At 40.2% G+C, this 23,422-nt stretch overlaps 1 protein-coding gene across 4 annotated transcripts in view; it reads left to right on the forward strand.

The window, feature by feature from the left end:
• EPHA7 (EPH receptor A7) overlaps positions 1-23,422 on the forward strand; it is a 224,839-nt gene that overhangs the window by 178,871 nt on the left and 22,546 nt on the right. For 2 of the 4 annotated variants that reach the window (XM_078648247.1, XM_078648249.1), the window contains exons 6-10: positions 3,040-3,164; positions 9,820-9,988; positions 12,224-12,332; positions 14,663-14,718; positions 20,401-20,526. In XM_078648247.1, the coding sequence (XP_078504373.1) occupies positions 3,040-3,164; positions 9,820-9,988; positions 12,224-12,332; positions 14,663-14,718; positions 20,401-20,526 (585 nt within the window). The remainder of the gene's footprint in view (positions 1-3,039; positions 3,165-9,819; positions 9,989-12,223; positions 12,333-14,662; positions 14,719-20,400; positions 20,527-23,422) is intronic. The other 2 variants (XM_078648248.1, XM_078648250.1) reach the window with 1 other exon arrangement.

A 23,422-nucleotide genomic window follows, 5' to 3' on the forward strand; every position in this document is an offset into this window, starting at 1 on the left:
AATGGATGGAAGAAGAGACATTATACTCCAATACGTGGCAATGAAGTTTTTTGTATATGATGGATAGGGACAGAACAAGAGGCGAAGAAAGGAAGATGTAAAGTAGAATTGTGGAGTCAGAGATCTCATGCACTAATTGAAAGTAGACGGGCTCTGAATTGGTCTGACCTAGAAGAGAGAGCACATTTGTAGGAGGATAAGGTAAACACTTTTAATTGGTGGTGAGTAGAGGAACAGTGCACAGATTAAATGAGAGCACAAAGAAAGGGTGCTGAGGCCTGATCATTAAATTAGGTATTCTACACTTTTTGGGGGGCAAAGGAAAGGGGCAAACACTTTGTACACACAGTGTTAATGTATACAAATCCTGCTCAAAGGAATTAATTAAATAGATACCTTGTGCTAGTAGACATTTGAAGAATAAGACCATATACAAATGATAAAAGCAAGAGAGAAGAACCATATACCATTGAGTAGCCTTAAATAAGTAGATTTAAAGCAAATGAGACTGACTGACAAAAGCATGTGAGAGTATGTGAAAGAGTACTCCTGTTTTATTCTTCTATGTACATTTGCATGCCTTTTATAATTGGACCAAAAAGTCTAAAATGAGAATAAAATTGGAATAGTCGTGGATTCTACATATACAAATAGTATAGCTAGAAGGACCATATCCTCTTTGCACTTTCACCAATAGGGAGTTTTGCGTTTCGGTGCCGATTCACAAAAGCATGTAAGAGTATGTAAAATAGTATCCTGCGGTACTACTTCTCATACTCAGAAATGAGTATGTAAAATAGTATCCTGTGGTACTACTTCTCATACTCAGAAATGAGTATGTAAAATAGTATCATGTGGTACTACTTCTCATACTCAGAAATGAGTATGTAAAATAGTATCCTGCGGTACTACTTCTCATACTCAGAAATGAGTATGTAAAATAGTATCATGTGGTACTACTCATACTCAGAAATGAGTATGTAAAATAGTATCCTGCGGTACTACTTCTCATACTCAGAAAAGAGTATGTAAAATAGTATCATGTGGTACTACTTCTCGTACTCAGAAATGAGTATGTAAAATAGTATCCTGCGGTACTACTTCTCATACTCAGAAATTAGTATGTAAAATAGTATCCTGCGGTACTACTTCTCATACTCAGAAAAGAGTATGTAAAATAGTATCATGTGGTACTACTTCTCGTACTCAGAAATGAGTATGTAAAATAGTATCCTGTGGTACTACTTCTCATACTCAGAAATGCTTTTGTGACTCAGCCCGTGTGTGTTTAGACTAGGCAAAGATATTGCTAGCAAAGCTAATTTATGCACAACGCATTTGTCCATAACTTTACAAGAAAATAATTTTAGAAATTTTTCTTGCACATTGTTGAATTCAGACAAAAGACTTTGAAGAAGAAAAGTAGTTCTGCATTGCGGGCATCTCTTACATTTAAAGGCACCTAGTTTATTACTCATCATCCTACAGATTCTGCCTTACAAATTATGAAATACAGTTAAATTGCAAGGTTGGCGTGTGCACGCATAGCAAATGAAATCCCATATTGCCGCTAACAATGATGTAGTCTGCAGCGGCGTCCATCAGCGGGCCTTTCTGAAACAGGAATGCTTTTACCATTTCATCATTGAAGCCTGCCACCCTCGCTTGGCTCTGGACCACTGGCACTAATATTTTTTCCTGACGATTGATGTAGCAGGCCAGCGCATACTGCGGCTTCTGAGCAGCAGCCTGCGAGACTGCATATGAGAGGCATTCTTACATTCTTCCTGTGCGCCGGGGTCACCTGTCAGTTTCCCTCCCAGCCTTCAGCCCCCGTTTAAGATTACACGAGCGTCTGTAACTCAACACGAGCCAACCATGATGGCCTTTCAGATACTCTCCCTGCCGCCTTTCATCTCGTCCGAAGAGCATTTAATATTAATGAGGCATATTTATTTGCACTTGGATTGCTAAACTGCCGTGAACCTATTTTTATTCGCTTCTTTTGTTGGAGGAGCTAAGATCTACATATTGCAACCACATTGCAGCAAATTTGAGCAGATGAAGGTTACCAATGTCCAGCTCAAGATTAGAAACACATCTGTCCTCTCCACACTCAATTAAGAATGACAATGATCGTTGCTCATCCAGTTATGCATTATATAGGGAAAACGGATCTTGTGCTAACCTCTCCTGCCTAGTTCTATGTGCATGACCTTTCGCCCCGGTAACGTTTTGAAACTTTGCAACCTGTACGTATATTCTTGAGGGTCTGTTCAGTGCAGCTGCACTGAGCTCTGACCTGTGGAGGGGGGCGCTGTGCTTAACAAAGTCTTATGATAGGAGAGATGAGGGGCACTTTTGCAGGTGGTAGCAAGAGAATCTGAGGCGGTCATGGGACAAAGAGACGTCAAAAGTAATTGTCGCACATTTTTTGGACTGTTTTTCTTATGGAAACAGGGTTGGACTGGGAACCCAAAGCAGACCTGGAAATTCTAGTGAGTCGGGTGGGGTTAGTGTTGTGCAAGTGTGAAAAACTGCTGCTTTTATTACGGGGGAGGGGGTGATTTTGCAATACCCCTGCAAAACCAGACGCCAGTAACAAAACCAGCCTCAAGTACCAAAACTGGCCCCAAACCTTCCTGCTTCCTGAGGAAACGCCTGATGCCGACTACGGCAAGTTCGGCCCTCAATCGAAATGTGCTCCTACTGAATTTGAAAGCCTCATTTCTTAGATGAATTTGTATTTCATACTCTCCTTCTCAATCAGTTAAAGACTCTTTTCAAATATGTTTTTTCACAAACATGAACACTTCCCGTGTCTGCCTTTTGCAGTTCAGTCGGCATTTTGTTCAGGGGCACCTATAAGGCCTCAGTTTGAATATTCGTTGATGTATGCACTGAGCCCTCCAAACCAAACAGCTTTGTGTTTCATTACTGAAATTGCTATTAGATGGTGATGATCATTTGTGACGTGTGATTTGAGGCATCTGGTGTGCATGTTTTCTCGCTCTTGATGGTCCCATTCTGTCCACACAGCTCCCTCGCAGGTTAGCGGAGTAATGAAGGAGAGAGTTCTACAGCGGCGCATCGAGCTTTCCTGGCAGGAGCCTGAACATCCCAATGGAGTCATCACCGAATATGAAATCAAGTATTATGAGAAAGTAAGTATGGCAGCATCTGAAATGAGTAGTTATGAGACCGCCACATTATCCCCACGATCCCACAAATTGTATGGGAGCATCGCGCCATGATCATTGCAATAGCCTCTACATGCTGAAATTAGGTTTGACACCTACTATGAATTGCCCAGATGTCTAATGGCTGTTCTTCCTCATGTGTATGGATCACTGCTACTTTATTTTGAAATAAAATAAATGGGCCTCAGTACGCCTACTACCGAGGGCCTGAATAAGCATCATTTGTGTCCTCTTCTACTCAAATGATTAACTTCATTGGCTAGTAACCATACTGCGCCCTTTTTCAGCAGTATGCACCCTGAATATCCAACCCACAATATCAGTGGGACTGAATATTGGGGTAATCTGTAGTTCCCTATATACGCTTACCTTTCGATATTTGTTTTCTCAGGGTTCTGTCCTCCATATTCTTGTATCTTGCATCGCAATATTGCTGATGTTGATATTCAGTAGTACATCTATGCAGCTGAATGTCAGACTGACACTTTGGGCCTGATTCACAAAGGTTTATCTGTGACTTTCTCTTGGAGTACTCCTAAATTCCAGGAGTAAGTCAGGAGCACTCCTGGCTGACCATTAAAATTCACATGTATGTCAGTACTACAAGAGAAAGCCACACCTACTCATGCACCAATCTTTGTGAATCAGACCTTTGGCACACAATGCATAGTAGACTGCTTCGTATCAACTCATTTTATGTTAAGGTGTTTTATGCCATTGTCAACCTTGATCGCTTGGAAGTCCGGGCTGTGATTTGGAGTTAGTCTTTTTAGGATGGGTTTGTAGCTTGTGATATTTCTCTGTTAGGTTCAGGCATCTTTGGTGGTTCAGCTTCATTTAGCTTTTAAAATGTCACTTATAATGTGTTCCATAAATCCTCTCAGCTTCTGGTGGTTCCATTACTAGTAATGCACGTATACTTGTCTCTAAACACCTATCACAAGCATTTTAATGACAAAACTCTAGAAAACAGTGTTTGTAAAAAAGCAGATTTTTGTGTTAAATTTTCCAAAACACAAAATGTTTAAGCTTAAGGTTATAATACAAAGTCTTTCTCGAAATTGCTTCTTTAGTAATAAGAGAACATACATAAATAAAAAGTGCCTTAAATAAAGTTTCCAGTTTAGCAATGCAGAAAACATCTCATTATGTTCTAAATGTACCATAAACCAAAACAGTGGCATAAGAAGGGTGTCATGTTTATTTAATTTCCCCTCATTGTCATCTGTCGAAATCCGTCCCCACCCGGCTGCAATGCTCTTACCTGCACGGGCCGCGGCTGGTCATGGGGCATTTAGGGAAGCATTCAAAATATGACCCCTGTCCTTGATTAGGTAGTAAAAGTCCATCATAAGAAGGCGACAGTAGGCTCATCACAACCTGGGACCGGTGCAACTGCACCTGCTGCACTCATGCTTGAGTATGTTCCTAAGTAAAAGGAGGTTCAAGCACAAACTCGACTCAAAGGTACTGGAGCACTTTACCTGAGCACTAAGTGCATTATCCAAGGACACATCCATGTCTTAGGCGGGGAGAGATTAAGTAATTTGCCCAGAATAACAAGATGTTTAGCCGAGACTCGAACATGATTCCCCAGGACACATGTTCGAAAGTCGGCAACTTAGGCTCCTATGCAACATCCTGGCTTGGTGATGAGTGTGGGTTTCACAAACATTGGGGCCACCTACATCAGTAAGAAATCGGCCCTGCAGGCGTTGATGGTGCTGGTGAACCACGACTTTGCCTGCTGCGGTCAATGGTTATCTTATCTCTGATTGGACAGTATCCAAATGATTTAGTTTTTCAAGAATGTTAAAGATGACCAAACGTCTCTTCACAGGAAAAAAATGCATAATTGAAAATATTAAGTGTGAAAATCAGTAGTTTGTCCAAGTGATTGCTTGTGAGAGCTGAAGAGGGTCTGGTCTGTGTCTGAGCTGCAAGGCTTGCTTCTTGTAACTGCAGCCATCCCAATGGTGGCTGTCTAAACTTACAGTCCAATGGTGGCTGTCTAAACTTACATCTTTCAAAGGGCATGCTTCTTGTAGAGCATCTGTCACTGTCTTAGAACGGCCTTTACAAAACAGGAAAACCCGTTCAGCCTCCATCTAGGCCTCAGTGGTGCAATCGTGTCACCTGTGGTGTGCCATCCCTTTAGGATAAAACATGCTCGTCTCCCAAACCTGCATCACTAACAATCACAGACTATAGTATTCTAGAATATTCCTTGTTTGATTATTTTAGGTACGGTTTTGAGGTGCATTGTGACGCCATTCACCCTTTAAAGCTCTCTAAAGTGACCCAGGTGATATATAGCGCTTTATAATGCTCCTGCATAAAGACGCAAACTAAACCTATGTTCCCAAGTGAACCTCTGCGCGACATGGAGTCACTTCCGGGCTCTTCTGAAATGGAATACGAGATACAAACTCCCAAGCACCGAAATCAGTGAAATCATGAGGCGAGGGCAGAGATTCGCTCTTCCGAGTCCTTGCTGTATCTGTTCTCCTCATATGACACTTCTGCATATCTCCAAAGGCGCGTGTTGCGGGAGCTATCCGCCGCCAGGCTGCACAGGCCTCTCACTGTCTCTCCAGATAAGATGTGTCATTTCCTGTCACTGAGATAAGAGAAACTATTTCCAGACAGGGTGGCATGCCTAACCAAATGGCAAGTGCCATCCCATACGTGTCAGGCACAAATGACTTCATTGTTTAAGGCAAGTGCCACCTAATACACTTTACCGTGGTGACTCCGCTGTGACAGGAAACACATGAAATAATGCGATTTCGGTTGCTCCTGTTTGTGTTACGCCACACGAAGCCTCGTGGCACGTGAAGAAAATGGCAATTTAAGCCTGCTGCTCTAGCATAGCTGTCTGTTGTAAATTTCGAAAAGAGATCTAACATAATAGTCCCCCTACAACGAGCAAAGGAAGCAATGCCCTGAAAATACAAGCCCGTTTAATGTCTCTTATGTTATTGTAGTGTATTCATTTGTTTTAATCAGAGGATTACTGAAAGCGTTGTGGCACACTAGGCGCTATAGAAAACCAAAAAAGCTATAAGACGTTTTACGTGTTCCCACTTACATAGCGAATTATTTGGGAAGAAATTTAAGGGCTGAGTTAGAATCTATTCCCGCCAGCAGGTGTCGCAAACGTAGGGCTATCTCAGCTGTGGGGATGGAATCTCCGCCCCATTTTGAGGTAATTTCTAGTATGGCTGTTTTATGCTGCCTCTGCCGAGTCACTTATTGTTGGAAATCTTTGGCAGAAATGTTATCAGTCTAGTGTAAGATGGTTTGGCGTTCTTCCAGCTCATTTGCACAGTAGAAACGCACTTAAAAAATGTGAGTGTATTGTTTATACCCGTATGAATATCTTGTCTTATAGAAAGGGGCACAGCTGCCATTAAAGTGAAAGCACGCTTTTACATAAAAATAAAAAAAATGATTGTGAACTTCTCAAACAATTTTTGGTTGTTATAAAAGCGCCCCATCCCGTGCTTTCCATTAAATGGTGGCCACCCCCCTTTCTTTAGATGTGGCTCACTTTAATCTGACTATGGAGTACATCATCTAAAAGAAAGGGGCGCTGCCACTATTAAAGTGGTCTCATATTTGCTATAGTTGGAGTTATTGCCAATATAAATGTCAACGCCTTTTATTTATGTGTTGGTTTTCCAAACACATAAATAAAAGGCATTGTTACAATTCCAATAGCTTAAACGCTTGCAAATGTGATACCTATTGCTTCGCAAATGCTTGATGTTTCTTACTGCCCTAACCATACAAGCAGATCTTCCAGTGCAGATTGGGAATTTCATAAATAAACACAGAGAATCCAACAAAAATTGGAAGGGAGGAGAGTGATCAACGTGTGTTGAAGCACTCAGTGTTTTGTAAAATACCCCTCACACACCAAAAGGCCCCTTGGTGTCATGCTTCATCATCGGGGTCTTCGCACCCCTCTATCGGGATGCGGCGTGCTGCGACCTACGACTACGCGGGAGCACTAGTAGTAATGACTATGTGTGGTGTTCGGTGTGTGGGGTGTATTTAGTTTAAGTGAGTGGTGGGATGTGGTGAAAAAAATAAAAAAATACCTGGCGCATGAGTTTGAGGAAAAATTTATTCTGAACTCTGGCTGGTATTGTTAAAAGAAGTGCAATGTGAGGTCAGGGCTGTTATATTAGGGAACAGGACCTCTGGTGTGCGTTGTCGACATGTTTCGGAGCAAAGCTCCTTCTTCAGGACGGGGGCACGACCTCCCCACCTTACTCACGTTTTTTTAAATAAAAAGTGTATTATACAGAAAAGTGGCAAAAAATAGGCTAAGTGTGCCTACAGCGGTCTGCTACAAGTACAATGACTTATGAAGCTTGCTTGTGGGCTTCATGAGCAAAAAGAACGTCTGGGGTGTTGCTATTATTGCAATAATGACAGGACGCTATGGACACCGTCTACCCCCACACGCTGCTCCGCTGGTTCAGCACCGCAGCAAGAGAGGCCCAGTGGCCCAGACAAAGACTGGACGTCTGTCTTGAAATGGTCCCCAAGTAGGGTGGCTAGACTGCCAGAGGCGAGGAAGGGCACCTTTAGTTGATTCTTCTTTACGGCCCACAAAGAAATAAAACCCCTTTTGCATAGTACCTTTTATCAATTGTGAACAACAGAATAGTAATTAGTGTTTTCTGAAATCATGCATTCGAAATTAAGATTATGCAGTAGGACCTTTTCCATAAATCTACCTCTAAAGTAAGTGACTTGAGGAGACTTCAGTTGGCATTTTGTGTACAAGAACTACCACTGTTTTGATAGGCACAACTTGTTACCGGGATGAACATTGTGCCATTGATGTCCACAAGTTGGCAAGATATATCACCATTATGCAAAGGTGAGCATTTTAAAAGGGGCAGATAATGAACATCATGACTTGAATGATCACAAATTACCAATATATACCACCAATATATCATTGCTAGCATGTTGCTTGAGGTGGGCAGGTGGCGCTGTCCCATGGGTGCCGGCAAATTGTCAAGGATTACAATCATTGTGCATGCTCCAGTATGTTACCAAGGATGGACAATAAGCATCATCTCATGGATGCTCACAAATTTGCAAGAATTAGCACTTGAAGCAAGGGCCAGCATTCACAAGGACTGGCAATGGATGCCATCCCATGGATGACCACACATTGCCATGAATAACCACCAGTGTGCAAGGGACAGCATTTTGCCAGTGGTGAGTAATGGGTATAATCCTGTGGTTGCCAAAAGGTTCCTAGAGATATCACTATTTGGTAAGGCCAGCATTTTTCCAGGGAGGCAATAGGCATCATGCTATGAATGCAGGCAACTTGCTAGAATTACCACTACTACTACTGCACGAGAGCCAAGAGTTTTGCAGGGAGGCAGCAACATGCATCTTCCTTGCAATTCCAACTATAACTCATACGTAGGAATGCTTCTCCTCTCCCTCATTCAGCCGGTTGAAGCTCTCCAACCATTGGTCCCGGAAAGACGAGAGGAAGAATGGTAGCACCTTAGATGGTCGGAGGGAGGTTTTACATCCTGTTGTCTGGCATAGGGGACAGCAAGCGAGAATGAGGGGGAAGAGCAAATGGGAACGCCTCAGCCAACTGGAGGATTGGAAGTATGAGTGCATCTGGGGAAGGGTCAAGCATAAGCTACTACTGTGGTGGGTTAGTGGCCATGTAGTGTCAGCAGACATGGGCCCTATTGGGGAGTAAAGGGTGAGGGTGGCTTTCATACTTCCTATCAGAAGTTTGCTCTTCAGTGAAAGGATTCCTTTTTTGTTTTACTTCTCCTTTGCTTTAAAGGTTAGCAGGAAAACCTTTTAAAACCATTCCCATTCAGCTGGGAAGTTTCCTAAACCCACATAACAATAAGGTGCTTTGTTCCCTGTGGCAACAATCCACAGGTCTTTTCTTAAAATGACTACATGATGCTTCACCTCAAGGTGTGGTTGCAAATACTATTGAAGTAAAGTCTAAAAAATGGCCAGGCTCTCCCATAATTCATCCCAGATTCCCTGCTGCAGTCCCACCCGCTTTAAAATACAGTCTTTCACTAAGCCCTTCTGAACATCTCAGGCTGTTTCTCAATTGCAATAAGAAGTTGCTATTCCTGAATGCCTCATCCCACCTGCCTCATCCTCTTCCTCCATCTTAGATTATGCTGATCTTCCTCCCATGTTAGGTGAATCCAGAGCAGGTGTTGCTGGGAGCAGCAGATATGAAAGATTTAGAGAGTTGCTGTTGAATTAGGTCTCATTGATGGTTATGCTGAAACCTTTTTGGCCTTTTCTCAGTTCTGCAGCTATATGAGATGGCATCCTGTGTTGAATCTGGGGAGCAGGTATTAAGGCATTAAAACGGTGCACAATGACTATATTGGACAATGAAGTAACACCAGAATAGTTTGCAATATTGCTGTGCTACAGAATAATTCTAGAAGAGGGATCACAAGGTGAACTTTAAAAGACATTTTCATGAACACATAAGGAATTGATGGAACCTCCTGTTAGTATCAATGGTTCAGGCAAAACCATTAACCTATTCCACTGGAAACGTCTAACCATTGTCTTTTCTTTGCAGGATCAAAGGGAGCGAACATATTCAACAGTAAAAACGAAGTCAACATCAGTTTCCATCAATAACCTAAAGCCTGGGACAGTGTATGTTTTCCAGATACGTGCGTTCACAGCTGCTGGCTATGGAAGTTACAGCCCCCGGCTGGATATTGTCACACTAGAAGAAGCCACAGGTACATAGTTCTAGCAAGGAGACAAAATAATTTTTCATACTTTTCACTCTCTTTCTCACCTATGATCTTTAAAAGAAAGTGCCTCACCTAACAATGTATCAATTTATTACAGAATACAAATGTGCCTTTCTGTGATCGAAACAAATTATCATATTGTCAAAGTTTTGTTTTTTGTGAAGATTCGAAGTCCAATTCTGGCTTAAGAGAAATATCATGCATGTATCACAAACAAAAGGCAATGAAACCAGGAGCCTGTTTCCAAAGCTCACTATTACCATGCAGCGATGTTCATATCCTTTGAGGTTACTACTTTAGTTGCCCTGAGGTCCTGTTTAGCTTGAAGTAGAGAATATATATATATATATATATATATATATATATAGAGAGAGAGAGAGAGAGAGAGAGAGAGAGAGATAAACATTTAAAAGCTTTCCCTTTAGACTCAGTAGGATTTTCCAACACAACTGATTTGTGGGACTTAAAAGTTAGGCATCTTATATTCAATTACAAGGATTGGAATATGAATTAACCACAACACGTTTAATGCTATTGCTGACTTCTCAATGCAAGATTCTTTAAAGTGGGATTAGTCCTTCAGTATCTACTGTACACCTTAGGTTGAAGCAATCAAGGCAGATAAGAAGACACACAGATAAACTCAGATATATTGTGTGCCTCTCTTGAAATGTTTTATTAAGGAGATCCAACAAAAATAGTAGTGTGCATTAAGTCGTGAGACTTGTTGAAGTGAACAAAAGCATCCATTATGTTTTTGTTAATACCAAAAGAGTTGTCCTCTTTGGATTCCATGGTATTAGATCACATAGAAGAGATAATCTAGGTGACATGTCATGAAATTGGCCATGCCAACATCTTACCAGTCCAGTAGATATCATGGCAAGATAGTATACATCATGGCAGGGTAGGAGCATCAGCCACAAGCAAACAACATCAGGCAAAGCTAGAAGTTGTCTGGATCATAGAGCCAGGGATTATTGTACTTTAATGTGGCGTCACTGTAGTATGACGTTTTGTCCCATACCCAACCATGGGAGTCAGCTAAATTAGAACCAAAAGTGTCTGAATCTCTGGCTAAGAGACTCTCCAAGCCCAGCGTGTGGGAACGGTGGAAGAGAGGTTCAAGGTAGGGATCTAGGACACTACCTCCCTTAATAGATTAAATACATCAAATACACAAAAAATATATATCCAATAACCCCAATGTAATCTAATTGTTGAGGTACTGGAACCTATGGAACAGTGGAAGAAGTGAGGGGAGGTAACGTTTCAGGACCTAAGAGGTAAATTGAATAGGTACTTTTTCAGGTTCGCTAGTCAATTTCCACTTACTGTTGACCGGCGTGGCCTCTAAGGAGATGGTCTTTTCTATCTTCAGGATACCATTACTTGGCCCACAGCCAATGAATAGTGAAGTCAATTTAGGTTTTCAGAGCGATTCATATGTGCTAATTACCTCCACAGAACCTTTCTGTGTGCAAATGCTTTCTGCACATTATCTTTTCGGATACCTGGTAAACCTAACTTTTGCTGGGTCAGCAATCCCAGCTTTAATGATATGTACATGCCATCATCTTTAAAACTGTTGAATGCTTGATTATTTATTTAACTGTGTAAAATATTTAGGGCCTGATTCAGAGTTTAGTGCACTGTTTCTACACCCCAAGCATCTGGATATCCTCTCGGGTGATTATTGCGCTTTACAAATTAACATAGCATATCATAACACAAAGACAAAGGTGGCACATAGACTGTATGATCTTGTTACAAGTGCATTATATCCTGTAGCAGTTGTAATAAAGCGTGAGTGTTTTCCGCCACATTTTTATGAAGTAACTCATCTGCCAAACTATAAACCAATTTCTTAGTTATTTAGTTGCTTGCAGTTACTTTAATAAACGACTCTTGTGCCTTTGGGGGTTTCCAGTTGTGTAACAAGTAGCAGTCTATTGCAAATTTGCATTATTCTGTGCAATTTTCTGGATGGATGGATGAATGTAGACTTTCACTGACAGTAATGATGCGGTTACAATATTTGTTTCATGGCTTGTTGCCATTTTCTACGTAGTTGCATATTTGTATCCTTTCACTTATGACATATAATAAGGCTACTGTCAGTACCTGGGAGGATAAGAAGGGTGGATTGTGGTTGTTGAGAAGCAGAGTATGGCCGTTGCTGTGCTTTTACTCATGTGCAGAGTTTTGTTCTGTTTTTAGCAACAGCAGTTATCAGTGAACAAAATCCAGTCATCATCATAGCTGTGGTTGCTGTTGCGGGGACCATCATTCTGGTTTTCATGGTCTTTGGCTTCATCATAGGAAGAAGGTACAGCACAATTGGTTTCTGTTATTGAATTTTAATTCTGTCCAGCGTTTGTGTGTTGTAATTTAATTATAGGTTTGTATTTCACATCGCTTCAGTAAAAATCCTTATAGCAGACCTTACACAGTAAAGGTTCAGTCGAACTACAAATCATGACTTGTGATTCATACTATATATTTATATTTCATTGAATTTTATATGGAGTAAAACGAAAATAGCAACTTCAGCATGTAAATGAAGCCCATTGTTAAGATTCATTGGTACATGTGACGTAAGCTCTGACCAGAATTTAGTGCAAGTGGGGCGGCGCCTCAAGCAGAACTGTGCGGAAAGTTGTATTTCTTAATTTACACCTCATTCCAATGCACCCCACACTCTTTGTCCCTTCAGTTGCTTCCTTGACGGGATGTCTTAAGCTTGCAATCTATACCTCAATAGAGGATGAGATGGCATCTGTAAGAAGGTTTGCAGTGTCAGCCTACCCTTACCCCTTCGTAGGGAAGACCTGTTGATTTCCTCCGGCTCATCCCAAAAAGACACTCTTGAAGAGCACAGCTGCTACATGGCCTCTAAGAAGGTCTTACACATGTGCTTGTCTGCTTTGCTGCACAATTGTCAATAATATTGATTGGAGCCAGCTAACGTAAAACATATGCAGGTAATTGAGGCACGCTGTTACTACCAGAGAGTTCGGACGTGAGTCAGAAGCATTTTCTATGAGTAATTGTGCCTTACTCATATTTTAGAATTAATTCTATATATCCAAGCCCAATTCACTTAGCATTTTCTGCATGTATGTCAGGATTACTCAAGGATCATGTGTCCTACGAATGAATTTCTAGGTGTAAGACATACATACCCATGAAAAAAGGTTCCATGACAAAGCTTCCTTTTTCCAATCTGCCTTCTTTGTGCTACGACACACCTTTCTTGTTGCAGAGGGCCTGGGAACAAAGAACCCGAAGTAATAGGTACATTAACAGTTGGGATGCATGTGTTAGATTTCTGTGAGTTATGTGAAGGTAAGGATTATGCTCCTATGATCAGGGTCAGCTCCCATTATCATTTGAGTTCAGCAGAGAAAGGCTAATTGCATTTGGCAGTGATCTCATCTTCAAAAATGAATTGCAGAAACAGACTGCATATTAAAGACTTTGCATTTCAAACTGTCCTTTACGGTTGTACCTTGGTTATCCGAGATATAGCCTTTCCTATTGAAAGCAGATTCGATGCAATAGGTAAGCATTAGAACTGCGTGTGGAGGCCATGCACTTCTCTACAGAACAGTGATGCAACAAGGAGTCATCGTTATCATCATCATCATAAAATCTTTATTCAATTGTAAAAACAATCATAACAACCATAAAACCATAAATACATTCATATATCTGCATAAAAAAATAAATAAAATGTGAATACATTAAGCAACAATCTGGGATGCAGTGAATTCCACCTGCTGCTGGTCCATTGTAGAAAAGTTCAAATTGTCACGACCGCATGATTGATAATCCTCCTAGATGAGACTTTTACTAATGCTGATTTTTTAAATCATGATCAAGTACCATCCTGCATTTATTCTTGTATTGGACTCCAAAATCAGTGGATGCCTTCATCCTGGCATCTCCTGGTCCATTTCACCGGCTTTTTCAGTCTCTGAAATTAGCAACCCAAATTACCTTGTCTATGGCAAAACAGAAGCATAGATTGTATTTCACTTGATCAGTGAAAGTGGAATCTGTGAATATGTAACTTATATAACTGTGTTTTTTTTCTTTTGTAACAAACAATGTAACTAAACATGTATAACTGTTCTTTTGCAAAGTACTTGTATGCAAGTAAAAACTGTTCTTATGTGGAGTGCTCAGACTCCTTTTAGTCTTTTTTGCACTATATAAAATTGAAAACAATAATACCGATATAGAGTATTAAATCGATGCCCTTTCTCTACTGCCAAACATGTAGTTTGACAGCTAAGATTCTAGAACTTAAAACATGTTTTTTCGCATGAACTAAAACGGCACTTTCGGTTGTGTAAGATTTTACATCAGACCGCAGCAATGCCTCTGAGGGCAAATGAAATGAAACAAAAATGACAATCACTCTTGCTTGGTGTTCCTCAGGCAGTCCCATTTTTGAGAATTATATCAATGTTTATTGATAAAGTCCACTTTAATTTTTGATGCAGATGTTGATAAGAGAAGTTTTTGTTAGTCATTTATTTGTCATATTTACATCTCTATACAATCCACGGTTGAATCTGACAGCAGCAGTGTTGACTCGATAGGAGTAAATTAAATCATGATTTAGTTGGTAAACTGATGTCTTCTCTCCAGGCACTGCGGGTACAGCAAAGCAGACCAGGAAGGAGACGAAGAGCTTTACTTTCATTGTAAGTGTTCCACTTTCCTTCAGTTTGTTCATGCCACACTTCAGAGCTAATGTGAACTTGCTTTACCTTGGTTTGGAGAGTATTGAGCAAGCAAACTACTACACAGTCTTCACGATTCTCAAATTATGCATGGTGGGCCACACTGTTGAAAGTATTGACTGTGCATGCACTGTAACCATCCTATACTACAGGGAGCCTAATGTTTGTGTATATGTCAAGTTATGGAGATCTTCCTTAGTTCAGACACTGTTACTTGCACCTTAGCAAAGATCTTGGACAATCCACCTCAGCTAGGTCACTGACTCCAGCTATTCATGCCATTCCAGTCCCTAACCCTGCTATGCCTGAGTGTGTGTGACTGAATAAAAAAGGCTCATGTAACATGAAGTCACACCAGAGAAAAAGAAAATGAGGGTATTAAGTCATTTTCAGCCTCGCACTCCCATTAAAATCAATGAGAGAAATAGATAAATATGAAAAGACGTTTTGAATAAAACAGTTCATAAAAAATGGCAACAAGTGCCCTTTATTTGCCTTTGGCTATGCTGCAGCTCAATTGAATATGCCAGTTCTATGTTTTCAGCCTGCTAAAATAATCTTCAGGTCCCTATTTCTGGTATTCGACTATTCTTTATTCCACATTATGTGCTGAGAAGGTTGGCTAACACTGTTCGCTTGAGACCACTTCCCTGTGGCCTGTGGAGAGGCAGCCTAAGATGAAAGTTGCTCCAGTGAAGGTGTTGGGTCACCTGATGCACCCTCTTAATATTGGCAGCTGGTAAGAAACGGGGGCAGCCAGGTGGGGGTGAAATAAAAGTTACATTTCACTTACCTCTGCACGACCGCCGTCTCTCCTCCGATTCTCTTCCCTGAAGCAGTAAGCACACAGGCTCCACTAAGCCAATCATGACACATCTGTCACCACCATGACAGCAGTGTTGTGATTGGTCTGAGCAGTCTGGTTAGGTTCTAAGCAGGGAGTGGGAGCCTGTGCATGTTCGCCACCCAGGTTGTGCAATACCGCCGGGTGGAAAACATGCTAATTACGCATGACTGTTTGGCTGGCCAAAGACGACCTGCCAAACCATCCTGCACACTTAAGTGCACCAACCACTCTTCCCCTGCTGGCTGTGATGACAGCCAAGCTATGTGGCACACCTAAAGTGGCTACAGCACGGAAAACAAAATTATAATAACATTGTGTTACTGTCATTTTAATTTTCCTTTTTTTGCACGCTCCCTTAGCGGACGAGCCACCGCTGCCTCTTAATGACCACAAATTATAAAGCATTTGTGTTAAAAGAAACAATACTCTTACCTGTTTGGAAGTTAGTTGTCACTCGGGACCTATACAGGCAAAGATCGAAAAGGTACCATAGTTATGTATGTTACAGTCAGCAAATTGCATGTTAGTACCAAGTGACTTGGAGTTCTATCAAAGTCAGTTTCGGTATCTGCTCGCTCTTGCATTCAAGCTGACACACATCTAATTCTAATTTGTGTTGATTTTAGCTACACCCATATGTACTTAATAGTGGTACATGCTCTACGCGTTTCCACGTCTGGTGCTCCTTCCCTGAGTTCTGAAGATAATAAGGGGAGATTGGGCTCAGCTCCTCCTGATAGTCCCAGACTGGGCTCACAGAGCATAGTGCTCCAAGCTGAGCCGAAGCATTTGCACTTTTTCCCGTGCATTTTATTCATAAAACAGACTGTGTTTTTTTGCGTTGCTCATTAAACATACCACATATTAATTTAAATAAAAAGACATTGCAAATTCTCTTACACGTAGGGTTTATCAAGGGCGTCTGCTGGAGAATACAACTAAAAAAGTTGAAATAAATCTGAATACGGGCAGATCTTATTCAGATTGTTGCAGGTGCCAGGTGGTTATTTCTGTGAATAGTAGATTACTTATCGAACTCTTGTGCCTTCCCGTCTTCTGACCAATCAATATATAAGTAGGTAAATATATCGAAACTCAAGCAGGATTGTGTCTTACATGTAGAACTAAGAGCTTCCTTTTCCTCTTCCTTAGTGAGCAAGTGTAAATCGAAAACTCCATTTACTGATCACCACAGGAAAAAATAACACTTCATAATTTATTAATATGTTAGTAAAGAAGGATAAGTAGACCTATTCCTCAGATGTATTTGGCTGCTGAGTGTATCTCATTTTTCAAAACCAATAAATTAAAGATATTTTAGAGTATACCATTACAAAACCAAAGGTGGTGATGGACGGAGCGTTGACAATACAAGCACTCACCCCCAGTCAACTGATCTGGGTTTAATCCAGGGGTCTCCAAACCGGTCCTGGAGGGCCGGATCCAGGCCAGATTTTTTGGATATCCCCATTGAGATACATGTAGTAATTTTAAAAATCTGGCATGGACCCGGCCCTCCAGGACCGGTTTGGAGACCCCTGGTTTAATCCATCAATGTTCTTTAGCCCACTCTGCCACCCCAGTTCAGACATGGCCATATGCAAATCAGTCTGACCATGTCCCTCATGGGAACAGTCCAGCCCGAACTGCCAAGCCATGCCTTCCCTGGACCGGAAACAAGCTTCCGAGGACCGGTTTCTGGCATTACAGCCGTCTTCAGCCCGGCTTGCTTGAATCCAGTGGCCTTTGGTTTTGCTTTGTTCGCCATAAGTTGGCAGGGTATGCTCAGACGTGAGTCCCTTGCTCACTTTGCCACTGGATTCAAGCAAGCCCGGCTGAAGACGGCTGCAATGCCAGAAACCGGTCCTGGGAAGCTTGTTTCCGGTTAAGGGAAGGCATGGCTTGGCAGTTAGGGCTGACTGTTCCCATGAGGCACAGGGTCAGACTGATTTGCATATGGCCATGTCTGAACTGGGGTGGCAGAGTGGGCTAAAGAACATTGATGGATTAAACCCAGATCAGTTGACTGGGGGTGAGTGCTTGTATTGTCAACGCTCCGTCCATCATTTCCTTTGAGTATACCATTACTTCATAACAGGATCCCTTTTTCAGTTTGCTCTTACATTAGGATCTCTTGATTAAAGTCAGACCCTTTTCATGAGACAACTGCGTCCACGTGGAAATGAAACAGAAGACTGGTCACTGGCTATGTACGCCGTGATTTTCTCTTACTGCTTGAGCAGAGATTCTGTTCTAATGCACTTATGGAGGAGATAACATTTTCACTGAAACCTAAAAGTGGGCCTTTAGCGATTTTGCAAAGAATGGAGTTGCAATTACTTGATTTTTTTTCCCAAACCCCCTCCAATATCCCAGAAAAAAAAAAAATCAAAGTCTTTATTCAAATAATCACACACTGTATCGTCGTTCCCTGCTATTATTTAAAAAAAGATGCCATTGAGTCCACTCCAGCGTAGGCTCATTGACATGCCAAACCTTCCTCTGCTTGTCAAAAGGTTTTATGAGAGCTTAAATAAAGAAGCCAGCGAGACTAGCTTAAGATGCACAATGAGGCCTCCTCTATCGGCCCTGGTGCGTAACACAAACACAAGAGCATGGCTCATTCTCCATCCCTGTCCGCTTCCACCAGATGTTTTGTTTAACCTATTGTCCTTTTCATACTCTCACCTGGTTTTCCAGCTGCAATGACAGATTTGCATTTAGCCACGTTCGTGAATTTACGTAGGTCGCGCGTCTTCTGAATAGTACTGCTGTATTAATATTACAATTTACTTCCTGTCTGCTCCCCACACCGATATGTCGTATTCTTTTAGCTCTAGTGTTATCAGTGTAGCTTTAGCAATCTGTCTCTCATCACCTCATGGATTTTATAATTAGAGCTCATGGAAATTAGCTTGAGCTTCTATGTAGATAACCTTAATGTAGATCATAAAATGTGATATTTGATTCTATCTATACCCAGATCTTTTTTAAGTAATAAAAGTAGCATTTTGCCTATGTATCTTTTTAGCTGAGCGCATTAAACGCTTTAAATGCTTAGAAGGTTTGTAGTTTTGAATTCCATTTTTCCATTAATACTGAAGAGTATCATTTAGACTAAGGTGCAGGTGCTAAAAACTGGTGCAAACAGTAATTTGTCTGTCGTAGCACTGCTACTCTTGAAGCAATGATCAATAAAAGTTCTGTCTTCTGCATTCGTGCAGGCACTAATCTGTTGGTTCTACGTAGTGGTAATTGCCCATGTAAAACAATGGGCATTGATTAAAACAACACAAAGGGCAGTCGCGGTCATGCAGTCCAATGAATTCCTTGAAAAAATTGTCATTTTTTGGGTTAATTCACCTGATCTTTAGCTGCTTTTATTGCTGAAGACTATGGGGTCTAGTCACAAAGGTAAATCTACATGTATAGATTTACTACGAGTACGTTTTTTTAAATGTATTTTTATTTAATTAAAAGTAAGTTTATTCTTACAAGCTTGAGTAACTTTACTTCATTAGCTAGTCATCATTTACAAGTGTAAAGTTACTCAAAAGTGTAGACTTACATGTCCGGACCTGCTGAAATAAAGAGTGAAGTCTCTAAAAAAAATCAAACACAGCTATAAAGTTACTACTAGTTGTGACTCTGTGACTGTATTTGATGCTCTGCACACTTGCTGGAGATGTTTGCAATTGGAGCTGTGATCTCTGAATGGGATAACATGGGGAACATTTTAAAAGTTAATTAAGGTTTGAAAAAATTGTAAAACATATATTTATGTTAAATGGTAACGGTATTGATTTTATGCATTTTTTTAAAAATGCAAATCCAAATTAAGGAGTGTTATAGCAATAATAACTTAATTTTAAGTAAAACTTTGAATTCTTTCGGCTATATTAAATTAACATTATTTTTTAAGTTTAAATTAAAAAAAATCTCTTTCACAGCAATTAAAATATGTTTGGTAATATATTATAAGAATGATTAAAAGTGTTATATGGAATTAATTAAAAGTTATGTATTTATTTTTAATCTAAATTAATGTTAACATAATTATTTTAATTAAAAAGCATTATTAAAATGTTTAAAGCTATATTAATAAATGTTGTTGTTTTCAATAATTATTTGAACGTATAATTCTTTGATTTATGTTTTTTAAGTAGTTCAATATATTTAGTTCCTGTGACATCTTAAATCGCTGCCACCATTATTTTCTATATGAGGGTTTTGCTATACCTGCGAGGTGCAAGACTTACGGCAGCACTTAACTGGAGTACATTTCTGTTTAGGGTCATTGTTGGTTGTCGTAACTATAGAAGGTCAGTTTGGGAATAGCAATGGGCATACTCTTTTTGGATGGGTGCGCGCCCCTCCCTAACCTTTCCAATAGCCCTCCTTTCTCCTCATTTAACCCCTCCACTTTAGCAAGGAGACCCCTTTTTCCAGCCACTCCCCTCCATCCATCCCGCATTTACTACTAAAACTTATACTTATAGGTGTGGATATCTCTGCAGTTGAGGCGGAGAGTGATAGGAGAGGCAGAAGTGTAGACTCCACACTTAGGGTTTGAGATTAGCATTTTTTAAGTACGTTTGGTAATAGAATAATTATACAACGAAACATGCTACAAAATACAGTTCATGAATAGGTCCCTATATCAGCTTCTTGTCTTGTGCTGTATCCCTTTTACAATTGTAATATTTGGTGGTGTCTATAGTATATCTCATGAGCTCAGACTGGTAGCAGGATACTTGCTATGCTTTATCGAGCCCTATTTTCTGACATCACTACAGTTAAATTTCCAGGTACCAAGACATACATAGACCCTGAAACCTATGAAGATCCGAGTCGAGCTGTCCATCAATTTGCTAAAGAGCTTGATGCATCTTGTATAAAGATTGAACGAGTGATTGGTGCAGGTAAGACAACTGTTGCTTTACAGATTATGTTGAAGTAACATTCGCATCACATACATCAAAATGACATCTGTGATATTAGGAAAATGGTGAAACTAATTTAAGCAGTGCTGTAAACGGAGAGAGAATAATTCGTTTCATAGTCATTTTTAAGAAAATTAAGTAATTTTCTTTTTGGCATTGTTACTGAAAAAGAAACATTACGTTTCATTATGTTCTCTAATGTTCATCATCAATGGTAAATAGCACAGCGATGGGTGTATTGTGTTGGATAATGTTCAATTACATCCTTTCAGAGATCAGCCCCTTACATAGTGGTAACTAACACAAGCAATAAATAATCTTAAATTACTACTGTTTGAATTAAAAAGACGAGAAGAATGTTTATGAATCATATTTTATAGTTAGAAAAGTCAAAATTAAGGATTTCGTTAATTAATTTTGTGCATTACCCGGTTTGCAGTGGGAACCACTCAGTGAGAATGCGAAGCGGCACAAATAGGGCCAAAGCACTTGGTCGATAATATGTCCTCAGTGTTTTAAATCATATAGAATTATCTGTAAAGCAGTATTGGAGTAAGGACCAAGATAGAAGACAGTTGTGTGTTGCTGCAGATCAGTAAATGTTCTTGATATCATTTGCTTTACCTTTGCTGTGTTGACATTTCCACTCAATATTTCATCGGACTATTATAGTTTTAACACTTGACTGTTTTAAAATGCATTTTTGGCAGAATATTTCATTTATCAAACAAGTAGGGTCACTTAAGAATGTCTTCTATTTTCTGTACAGGACTGGCATGAAATAGATCAGGGACAGAATTTAAAATGCCACACACACAACTTCTTCATCTGATGCAGTCTATGGGTTATACCTCATTCACGTGGACTTGATGGAGCTTGTTTCTCTCTTCTATAAAACAAGCTGTGGCTCTGTTGCTAACTTAAATCATGTTACTTGCACAACACAAACGTCCACGAAGTAATATTTATTACTAACATATGGGACATTTTTATTGGAAAGTTGAAAGGTCTATATTGAAATTAAGTTGAGGCGTAAAGAAAATACTCCGCTGCTGCAGGTCCCTTTAAAACTATTTTTCATTGTTGCCATAACATTTTACAGAGCGGTGGAAGCCTTGAAAATATATACTGGTTTGACAAGCACTGTAAATATGAACAACTGTGCTTCTAGAAAAATCAATGAAAGTCTGCTAAGATAAATGCTGGCCTACGTTCATAGGTGCCTGATTTTTCATAAATTGATCTTGAGATATGTCAAAGGTAAAGGCCACGTTTTATTAATGCTGTATGTGTTTAATAGGCTGGACATTTTACATCTAGAAAATTAATCACTGAGATACAGTCTCTCTGGACCCATGTCTTTAATCCAGTGATAATGACTGACATGTAAATGCTATGCAGTTACATGAGTAGATTTGGACCTACCTATTTATTTGATGGTTTTGAACTGAACTTTATGAAATAATTTCTCATTGCAATTAGAATGAGAATTTCACCCCAAGGGAACAATATAGAACGTGATAAGTAGAATAAATCCTCCCCGTGCAAAGTGGTTGTGGGCAGGATCTACTGGAGCAGGTAGCAAGCATATTAGGCCAGTGTGTAATGACAGTATTTCCCCAAGGTATGCTGCAAGTACCACATGCTAATCTCTGAAAGAATCTTGAAACTTAAAAAATATATACTAAACATGTGGGTGTTTCTCTCTTTGAAGATTTCAAAGTTGTCTTCGTGAGGCAGAGAAATCACCCACTATTCTTCTAGGGTATATGATCCTTACCCCGCATTGTTTGGACCCATTTAGCACATGGATTCCTTGACTGGATATGGCAACATTTCCCTCTTCTTTCCCAGGTTTTGCAAACTGCATTTTGAGTTGCAGCAGCACACACTCACGTCATCCGAATGCGTGGAGGAATATTACACCCCAGTCAAACCAAAGGTGGTTTGAAGTATTTTCTATTGGCTGTGCAATTTCCCATTCTTCGCTTCTCCTCTCGATGACAAGGAAACATGCCCAGATGCTCTTTGATCCTGTGGTATCATGCATCAGATGAGTCTGTGACTCCACAGACCCCAGGCCATATCCAAGAGATGAGGGTGATCATGAGTTTGTCACTGAAAGTCTTCCCCCCTGCATTCTCAAACTAAGCTCTGGTGATGAGTGTATCTTCTGGAGGAAACAGTCACCTTTCTTATCACCTTTCATAGATAAGATACATACATGGAAACACCAAAGTGTGTTAAAACTCCTTGTTTGATTAGTGCCTGAGGAAGGAGCTGTCCTGCAAAAAAATAATAATAATAATATGCATAGACTTTGTTCGTTCTTCGAGGGAGCTCACAAACACAGTTATCACCTTGAAGTATTTGGAGTCCGGGGAATTGTTGCAAAGTTGGCAATCACCTGTCTCAATGTATACCTTTTTTGCACAGTGGGCACAGATATTCCCCCTTGACCCCTCTAGCCAGGCATGAAAAGATCATGATTCTGCAAGCTTGTGGATTCATTCAAGTCATATGATTAGAGCAGTGAACGGCATACTTAGTAGGCCTGGACGAAAATGTAATTACGCTAGAGTAATTGGTGTAATTCTGGTAATTTTGCATAACAAAATCTACGTGATATAACAAAGAATATTACATTACTCTACATGGCAGCATTTAAGGTAATGTTTTTTACCCAAGTGGACCGTTCAGGGAATTTTTTAGTGCAGAACTATAGATTTGAAAGCAAATGGCAGTTTTTGAATGCGAATAGCAGTTCCTTTAATGTGGGTGGTCAACAAACATTTCAGGTAGATTGGTTTTACCCAAGCAGGCTAATCGGAAATATTTAAACACAAAACTGCAAATCCATATGTGACAGCAGTGT

The sequence above is a fragment of the Lissotriton helveticus genome, chromosome 6 (assembly GCF_964261635.1).
Source record: "Lissotriton helveticus chromosome 6, aLisHel1.1, whole genome shotgun sequence".
In the NCBI taxonomy this organism is placed as follows: Eukaryota; Metazoa; Chordata; class Amphibia; order Caudata; family Salamandridae; genus Lissotriton; species Lissotriton helveticus.